This window comes from Passer domesticus, unplaced genomic scaffold (assembly GCF_036417665.1).
Source record: "Passer domesticus isolate bPasDom1 unplaced genomic scaffold, bPasDom1.hap1 HAP1_SCAFFOLD_44, whole genome shotgun sequence".
NCBI lineage: Eukaryota > Metazoa > Chordata > Aves > Passeriformes > Passeridae > Passer > Passer domesticus.
The window spans coordinates 388,956-398,787 of NW_026990160.1; the positions used below are offsets into that span (position 1 = coordinate 388,956).

Sequence of the window (9,832 nt, forward strand, 5' to 3'; positions counted from 1 at the left end):
AAAAACCCTCCCCAGGAGTTCCCCACCCCTGCTCCCTCCCCTCTGCTGTTCAGGGTTCCCCCTGTCCCAGCTGCTGGGGTCACGCTTGCATTGGGGGTCCCCCTTCTCCTCGGTGCCCGCCCTCCCCAGCCTGCTGGCAGTCCCAGCAATCCCAAAAGCTGCCCCCTCTTCGCTCCCCATTCAGGGATGCCGGGGCTTTTTGGGCTCCCTTTTGGGCTCCCTTCTCCCCTCATGCTCTGCTCCGGGCTGCAGGGGCTCCAAGGAGTCCCCCCTGCCCCTCTCCAGCCTCTGCAGGCTCCCGCCCATGGCGGCGCTCCCCCCTCTCTGGGCTCCCCACTTTGGGCTCCTGGGGGACACAGGGCTCTGCTCCTCCAGGCTGCCTCTGCCGCCAGCCGCCACCGCCACCCCCCGATGTCCCCCCGAGGGGCCTTTTCCGCTCAGCCTTGCACTTCTTCCTTCTCCAAACATCCCCCCAAAAAACCCAACTGGGAGCAACTGGGAGTTACTGGGAACATGCTGGTGGTCACTGGAAACAACTGGGCTTCTACTGGGATCAACTGGGATCACGCTGGAGGTGACTGGGATCATCCTGGCACTGAGTGCCACTGCACTGAGGCTGACTGGGAGTGCTTGGCAGCAAATGGGATCATACTGGGGAATAATGGGAGGGACTGGCAACATGCTGGAGGGAACTGGGATGCACTGGGAAATACTGGGAGTGACTGGAACCAAAGGGAGGGTGAAAGAGAGCCACTGGAACCATGTGGAGCTCAACTGGTTCATACTGGCAGGGACTGGGAGCACACTGGGCTCATCTCTGGATCATACTGGGAGGGACTGGACTAATACTGGGAGAAGCTGAGAGCGACTGGAAACACACCCTGCACATCATCCCCCATACTGGGCCTGACTGGGAGCAACTGGGATTGTACTGGGAACACACTGGGAGGGCTGGCATGTGACTGGGATCCAACTGGAGCTTACTGGGATCATATTGGGGTTGAAAGGGAGCGACTGGGATCACACTTTGGGCTACTGGGAGCACCTGAGAGAAACTGGGATCATGCTGCAAGCAAACTGGAGGAACTGGGCAGGACTGGATGCATGCTGGAGGCAGCTGGGATATTCTGGGCATGACTGGGGGATCACACTGGGAGAACTGACACCTTCCTGGGGCCCCTGGCAGCGCCTGGAAATGACTGCAGACGTGCTGGGACAAGGTGGGAAATGTTGGGGGTTTTGTGGATTTTGGGGGGTTTGGATTTTGGGGGTTTTATTGGCGCTTGGGGGGGGGGGTGTTCTGGGGTGTTTGGGGGTTTACTGAATTTTTTTTTTGTATTTTGGAATATTTTACTGATATTTTCCTGGTTTTTTGGGGATTCTCAGAAATTCTGTGAGTTTTTATGGGATTTCTAGGAGATTTTGAGGCATTTCAATGGAATTGTGGGGGCTTTTAGTAGGATTCATTGGGGATTTGGGGTTTTTTTTCAGAATTTTGGTAGGCTTTTTTGGGTTTTGTGGGTTTTTTTGGATGTTGTCATGATTTCTTGGGGTCTTGGGTGAAATTTTGTGGGATTTTTATGGTTTTTGGGACATTTTTTGGGGGATTTGCAGGGTTTCACCGGGATTTTGGGGGTTATTGAGATTTCAAAAGATTTTGTGGGCTTTTATTGGGATTCTAGGGTGTTCTAATGGGATTTTGTGAGATTTATTTCAGATTTCATGAGTTTTATTGGGACTTTTGGGGCTTTTAAGGAGATTTTGATGCCTCTCAGCGCTTCCGCAAACCCTGGGACAACCCCAAAGGCCCCAGACGCCCAAATCCCTCACAAATTCCATTAAAAATGCCAAATTCCTCAAGAAATTACAATGAGATCCTCCAAAACCCCAGAAAAACCCACAAAATCCCAGTGAAACCCACCTAAACTCAAAAACCTCCCCAAAATTTCACTAAGCCCCCTCAAAAACCAACCCCCCAGCCCCAATAAAATCCCCAAAATCCAAAACTCCCCAAATCCACAAAACCCCCAAAATCCCATAACCCCCCAAAACCCAATAATTCTCTCCAAAACCCCAATAATTCCTCCTGAACTTCCATTAAATACCCAATAAAGCCCTAAAGAAGCCCCAAGATAATCCCCAAAAACCCTCCTAAAATTCATCAAAATTGCCCCAAAATCACAAAAATGCCCCCCAAAATCCCCCCAGACTCTCTGGGGCCGTCCTGGATCAGGGGCACCGGCCGGTGGAACAGGAGCCACCTCAGGGGCCCTCGGAGCTCTGTGGGGAGGGGGCACCATGGGAGACCCCCAAAAACGGGAGGGGGGGGTGGAACCCCTGTTGTGCCCCCTCGCCCCGAAACCCCCAGACCCCGGTTCAGGGGGGGCCTGGGACCCCCCGGGACCCCCAAATCTCCCCCGGGACCCCTCCGGGAGCCCCAAACCCCCCCAAGGTTGGCCCAGGATCACCCTGGACCCCCAAAACCTTCCCGGGGGCCTCAGACCCCCCAGTTCCCCACAAAATTGACCCCAGACCCACCTGAGACCCCCCTCAAATCCATCAGACTGCCCCAAATCCCCCTCAGACCCCTCAATCCCCCCCAAACCCTGGGAAATCCCCTCACACTCCACTAAAGCCCCCCAGATGCACCTCAGAACCGCCCAGAGCCCCCCAGCTCCTCTCACAATCCCCCAGAATCCCCTCAGACCCTCCCAATTCCCCTCAGATCCCCCTAAACCCACCTGAGAACACCCAGACCCTCTCAAGCTGCCCCCAAAGATCCCTAAAGCCCCCTCAGACCCACCAAAGCTCCCTCAGACCCCTTCATTATCCCCAAACCCACCGCACACCCCCCTATTTCCCGTCAATCCCCCCAAAATCCCCAATTTCTCCTCAGACCGCCCCAAACCCCCCCAGTTTCCCCTCAGCGCCCTCCTCAGCCGCGCTCGCCTCTGAATCTCCCGCCTCCGCCGCCTGCACGGGCTCCCCAGCCAATAGCGGCGCGCCCCGCCCCGAACCAACCAATGAGGGCGCGGCTCCCCTCAGCAGCGCCCGCCTCCCCGCGGCGCTGCAGCCAATCAGAGGCGAGCCGCAGCGGCGGTGCCGTGCCGGGCGCTGCAGAGAGCGGGGGCGGCGCTGGGAGCGGCCGGAGCGCTCCGGGAGCTGCTGAGGCGGCCGGGACAGGGCCGGGAGGGGCTGAGAGGGGATCGGGGGGGCGTGGGAGGGTCCGGGGGGCTGGGGGGGCTTTGGGGAGGGTTCCGGGGTGTGGGGCGGGGTCTGGGGAGGGGTCTTGGCTGGGGGATCGTGAGGTGTCAGGGAGGGTCTGGGGAGGGGTCCTGGGGCACTGTGGGGGGATCTGGGGGTGGGGAGGGGTCCCGAGAGGGGTCTCGAGGGGGGTCCTGGGGGTGCTGGGGGGACTTTGGGGTTCCAGGGTGGTCCTGGGCCAACCTTGGGGGCTTTTCAGGGGGATTTGGGGTTCCCGGGGGAGATTTGGGGATCCTGGGGGTTCCCAGCCCCCCCTCCCGTTTCTGGGGGTCTCCCATGGTGCCCCCTCCCCACAGAGCTCCGAGGGCCCCTGAGGTGGCTCCTGTTCCACCGCCCGGTGCCCCTGACCCAGCATGGCCCCAGAGAGTCTGGGGGGATTTTGGGGGGCATTTTTGGCATTTGGGGGTAATTTTGGGAGGGTTTTTAGGGATTTTGGGAGGGCGTTTTTAGAGCTTTGGAGGGTTTTGATGGAAGTTGAGGGGGTATTATTGGGGATTCAGAGAGAATTATTGTGTTTCGGGGTTTATGGGATTTTGGGAGTTTTGTGGATTTGGGGAGTTTTGGATTTTGGGGGATTTTATTGGGGTTGGGGGTTGATTTTTGAGGGGGTTTAATGAAATTTTGGAGAGTTTTTTTTGAGTTTGGGTGGGTTTCACTTGGATTTGGTGGGATTCTCTGGGGTTTTGGAGGATCTTATTGTAATTTCTTGAGGCATTTGGGATTTTTAGTGGAATTTGTGGGGCATTTGGGGGCCTTTGGGTTGTCCCAGGGTTTGCGTAATGGCTGAGAGGCATTAAAATCTCCTTAATCTCCTTAAAATCCCCAAAAGTCCCAATAAAACTAATGAAATCCGAAATAAATATCACAAAATCCCATTAGAACACCCTAGAATCCCAATAAAAGCCCACAAAATCTTTTGAAATCCCAATAACCCCCAAAATCCTAATGAAACCCCACAAATCCGCCCCAAAAAATGTCCCCTAAAAAATCTTGCAAAATCTCCCCAAAGACCCAAAGAAATCAGAGCAACACCCAAAAATCCCAACAAAACTCCTCTAAATCCCACCAAAACTCCCAAAAAACCCCAAACTGCCAAAAAACCCAAATCCCAAATACATCCCACTAAATGCCTCCAAAATTCCAATAAATACCTCAAAATCTCCTAAAAATCCCAATAAAACCCCCAGAATTTATGAGAATTGCAAAAACCCCCAACAAAATCCCAGTAAAACCTCCCAAAATACAAAAAAAAAACCAACCAAAATTTTCAATAAACCTCCAAACACCCCAGAACAACACCCCCCCCAAAGCGCCAATAAAACCCCCAAAATCCAAACCCCCCAAAATCCACAAAACCCCCAACATTTCCCACCTTGTCCCAGCATGTCTGCAGTCATTTCCAGGCGCTGCCAGGGGCCCCAGGAAGGTGTCAGTTCTCCCAGTGTGATCCCCCAGTCATGCCCAGAATATCCCAGCTGCCTCCAGCATGCATCCAGTCCTGCCCAGTTCCTCCAGTTTGCTTGCAGCATGATCCCAGTTTCTCTCAGGTGCTCCCAGTAGCCCAAAGTGTGATCCCAGTCACTCCCTTTCAACCCCAATATGATCCCAGTAAGCTCCAGTTGGATCCCAGTCACATGCCAGCATTCCCAGTGTAGTCCCAGTATAATCCCAGTTGCTCCCAGTCAGGCCCAGTATGGGGGATGATGTGCAGGGTGTGTTCCCAGTCGCTCTCAGCTTCTCCCAGTATTAGTCCAGTCCCTCCCAGTATGATCCAGAGATGAGCCCAGTGTGCTCCCAGTCCCTGCCAGTATGAACCAGTTGTGCTCCACATGGTTCCAGTTGCTCTCTTTCACCCTCCCTTTGGTCCCAGTCACTCCCAGTATCTCCCAGTGTATGCCAGTTCCCTCCAGCATGTTGCCAGTCCCTCCCATTATTCCCCAGTATGATCCCATTTGCTGCCAAGCACTCCCAGTCAGCCTCAGTGCAGTGGCACTCACTGCCAGGATGATCCCAGTCACCTCCAGCGTGATCCCAGTTGATCCCAGTAGAAGCCCAGTTTTTTCCAGTGACCACCAGCATGTTCCCAGTCACTCCCAGTTCCTCCCAGTTGGGTTTTTTGGGGGGATGTTTGGAGAAGGAAGAAGTGCAAGGCTGAGCGGAAAAGGCCCCTCGGGGGGACATCGGGGGGTGGCGGTGGCGGCTGGCGGCAGAGGCAGCCTGGAGGAGCAGAGCCCTGTGTCCCCCAGGAGCCCAAAGTGGGGAGCCCAGAGAGGGGGGAGCGCCGCCATTGGCGGGAGCCTGCAGAGGCTGGAGAGGGGCAGGGGGGACTCCTTGGAGCCCCTGCAGCCCGGAGCAGAGCATGAGGGGAGAAGGGAGCCCAAAATGGAGCCCAAAAAGCCCCGGCATCCCTGAATGGGGAGCGAAGAGGGGGCAGCTTTTGGGATTGCTGGGACTGCCAGCAGGCTGGGGAGGGCGGGCACCGAGGAGAAGGGGGACCCCCAATGCAAGCGTGACCCCAGCAGCTGGGACAGGGGGAACCCCAAGAGCAGAGGGGAGGGAGCAGGGGTGGGGAACTCCTGGGAGGCTTTTTCAGCCCTGAATCTTGTTGTTTGGGAGGTTTTTCTGGAGCCTAGGTCACTGGTGACTTGTAGAAATGAACTTGGGCAGAGGGACCTTCAACCTCAACGTGCTCATCCCTTGTTTTCCCCAAACCAGGATTTCCCATTGTCAGTTTTTGTGAGGCAGTGAGAGAGAGGAAGATGTCCCTGGACACTGATGCAGGTGAGGAGGAAGTCAGTGCCCCTTTCCCCTCTCTCCAGCTCCCTCTCCCAGCCCAGCACAGCAGAACCTCGTGGCAGAGGCCATTTTGAGCGGCTCCACGGTGCAGGAACCCAACGGGGAGGAAAAGCCCCGGAGATGCTGCACGAGGAGGGGCTGCAAACACAGATGGCGGGGATCTGAGGGGGAAAGAGCCAGCCTGGGCCGGGAAGGCGGCCGGAGATGGAGCCAGAGCTCGGAGCTGGTGGTCCATGAGGAGGTTCCTGATGGGGAGAAGCCCCACAAGTGCGAGGAGTGTGGGAAGAGCTTCAGGTGGAATTTCGAACTGATCATCCACCACAGGGCCCACACTGGGGAGAGGCCCTACGAGTGTGATCAGTGCAGGAAGAGGTTTCCAAGCAGCTCTGATCTCCTCAAGCACCAGCGCACGCACACAGAGGAGAGGCCCTTCCGCTGCCCCGACTGCGGGCAGGGCTTCAGGCGGAACTCCCATCTTGTCCTGCACCGGCGCATCCACACTGGGGAGAGGCCCCACGAGTGTGAGCAATGTGGGAAGAGCTTCAGGCACAGCTCCACCCTGATCCAGCACCAGAGGACCCACACTGGGGAACGGCCCTACAAATGTGGGGAGTGTGGGAAGAGCTTCAGCCAGCGTTCCAGCCTGATTGTCCACCAAAAGATCCACTCTGGGGAGAGGCCCTACGAGTGTTCCAAGTGTGGGAAGGGGTTTCGGATCCGCTCCCATCTCCTCCAGCACTATCAGAGTCACACAGAGGAGAGGCCCTTCTGCTGCCCTGACTGTGGGAAGGGATTCAAGCAGAACTCCACCCTCGTCAGGCACCGGCGCATCCACACCGGGGAGAGGCCCTACGAGTGTCCCCAGTGTGGGAAGAGCTTCTCCAGCAGCTCTCACTTGACCCAACACCAACGGAGGCACCGGTGAGGGAAGCCCTGCGAGTGCCCCGAGTGCGGGAAGAGCTTCGTGCGCTGCTCCAGCTCCATCCCCCACTGCAGGAGCCACGCTGGGCACAGCCCTGGTGACCCACGTTCCCTGTGATCCATGCTGGGAACACACCTGACTGCTTCTCCTTTTGGTTTGGCTTTAATTTTTTACTCTTCTTCTTCTCTTTGCCCTCAAAAAGCCAAGAGGGATGGATCTGTCACCTCAATACCACTCAAATCCCACTGAAAACAACTTAATTTTAACCCATAAAGGCTCAATCCCTCAAATTGCTTGTTCCCTCCTCAAAAAAACTCAATCCCAGGCCAAACTCACTCCATTCCACAGCCACCAGGGTGAGATGGGGTTGGAAGGGGATTGGGAGCAGTGGGATCCCAATTGGGAGCGGTGGGATGGGGATTATGTGGGGCTGGCTGGGTGGGATGTATTTGACAGCAAATAAAACTTTCAGAGTTACTGATTTCTGTCCCATTCATTTTCAGTCAGTTCTGTTTGCAGAGTGCCGCCTTCTCAGCTGATTAATTTGCTATAGAAATGGAAATTTTTAAATCATCTAAGCCAAACAATCCAAAACCCAATATCCAAATACAAGCACTTAACCACAATTAAATTTTGAAAAATAATTGGAATTGTTTGAGAGTACTTAAGGGTGTTATTAAAGTTTAATTGTTTGGTTAAAATGTAGGAGAAATTCTAGTGGTGCTTGGTTTTGTGTTTAGTATGTTTGTAATATGAATTGTTTTACTAAGGTGTGTTAGATTGTATGATAGTTTTTTAGATATTTTTAATCTATGGTATATTAGTTATTGCATTAAAATTTTCAGAAGGTGATTCTTGGTATATAATTTGTTTATATTTATTGGTAATATTATAGTAATTGTTATTGTTGTTTTGGCTTGAATCATTGCAGTATCGTAAGGAAAAATATTTCATTTTTATTATAATTTATTTAATTGTAATTTTAGCTTATTGATTTATAATTTTGTTATCAGTTGTTGAGAGGAGAGGAAGGAAGTTCAAGGGCAGGAACATTTTTTCCCCAGCTTGTGCAGCCCAAGTCTGGGTGCCATTCAGCCCAGAGCTCTGGGATAATATTGTAGTGCCTCCCACACACATTCTGCCTCCAAGAGAAGCTTGGCTTGGCTTATTAGAGTGAAATAAATAGAAGCGTAATAAAATGGACAGTTAAACTGATCCCTCTTGAATGACTCTCTTGCTTTCCAGTGTCAAACCTGCACGTCATGCTCCCAAGGCTTGTTACGAACAAGTGTCTGAGATTGCTTAAAAATTCCCAGGCAAGGTTCAGTAAAAACCAGATGGAATATTAAGCAACAGCTCAAGAAAATTCATTTGCAACATTCACATTATTACTTACTATTTGGTTAAGGAACAACATGGGGAAAAACAGCAAGAAACAAAATTCAGTCAATCAAATGAGAAACATTCTGAGAATTACGTGTGTCTGTGTGTGTGTGTGTTTAGGTGCATTTGAGAAAGGGACAGGAAGGACAAGGATCAAAAGGAATACAGCCTAAAAGCTTAACAGCACTGGAGCTGAGCAGTGGTTAAACTGGAGCCTCCAGGAGTGGGCTCTTGGCCCAGGATCCATGGCTGCTCAGTCATGCTGTCAGTGCAGCAAGCTGGAGAGCGCGCTGGCTCTGCGAGGCCCCACTCAGAGGGAGGTTGCTGCTGGCACCTCTGGGCTCCAGGAGAGCCCCAAGGGCCTCCTTTGGGAGCGCTGTTCATGGGCCACAGGCGAGGGGCCTCAGCCATCAAGGCTTCATCGTGGCCGCAGCGTGGGTCAGCAGCCTGGCTCTGAGAGTGGGAGAAGGAGGATGTCATGCCACTGAGGCAGGAAAAGCGGTTTCCAAGGCAGTTCACAGGACACCCCAGGAGCTGGTCAGACAGCACAAGTGCCTGGCAGCGCTCGGTGTCTCTGGGAAGCTCAAGAGGAGCTGGGCCCAGGGGCTGCTCAGCAAGGCCCAGGCCTGACAAGCGTTTCTCAGGTCACCGTGTGGCCGGACAAGGCCGGGGCCATTCGCCACCACAATCTGAAGCACGAGGTTTTGATGTAGGATAAAAAGGCATGGCCCAGTGGAAGTGGGCCGTGTCCTCAGGCCTGTGGGAGAATCACAATGCAGATCCTTGTGCTACTGATTCCATCTCTCCCATTTTTCTGAGTTCTTGGTGGCAAGGTCATTTAGGTTAGACACACAGCTCTCTGAAGCTTTCTGCACAATGAATTAAAGAGAGATTACACATCCCTGATCGTGTTCTGTTACAGTTTAACTGATTGATTTAAGAAATTTCTGGAGCAGAAAACTTGCTTCCTCAGATATTTACTGTGTGTGGCACCAAGCACAGAGGAGAGATTTAATGTCAAAGGCATGGCCCTGGCAATGCTCTTTTGACGAGTTCTGCCCTGAGCTTTCCTGAGGAAAAGCTGAAAGGTTCGATGTCACTGGCACAAGCTCCTGCAGTGGCTGCTGGCCAGCAGAGCAGGGCTGTCAGCTGTGCAACAAGTGTTGCCACAAGCAGCAGCTCAGCCAGGGCAGCAAATCAAGAGCTGGGAAGGAGCTGATCTGAAGGCCAAACCTCCTTAGCTCCCAAAAGAGCTGGAACAGTTCCTCATTCCAATGAGGTGCAGTGTTGGACACAGCTCTGTGTGAGCACTGGACACAAGTTGCTCCCACTGAGTGCTGTGATGGTTTCTGCAGGAGCTCTGGGCTCCTGTGCGTGCTGGACACAATGAGGAGAGAAGGAGCCAAGTGCACTGACACACCTTTGCCTTGAGCATGACCCGGCCTGGACCAAACACACTGCAAGGTT

The 9,832-nt window shown here is 53.6% G+C and overlaps 1 protein-coding gene across 1 annotated transcript; it reads left to right on the forward strand.

The window, feature by feature from the left end:
* Positions 1 to 6,382: 6,382 nt before the first annotated feature.
* LOC135292686 (zinc finger protein 436-like) lies at positions 6,383 to 8,182 on the forward strand (the record flags this gene model as incomplete). Its single annotated transcript, XM_064406790.1, has 1 exon — positions 6,383 to 8,182. A coding segment is annotated over one exon (603 nt), but the record flags the coding sequence as incomplete, so codon positions are not given.
* Between the last annotated feature and the right edge of the window lie 1,650 nt (positions 8,183 to 9,832).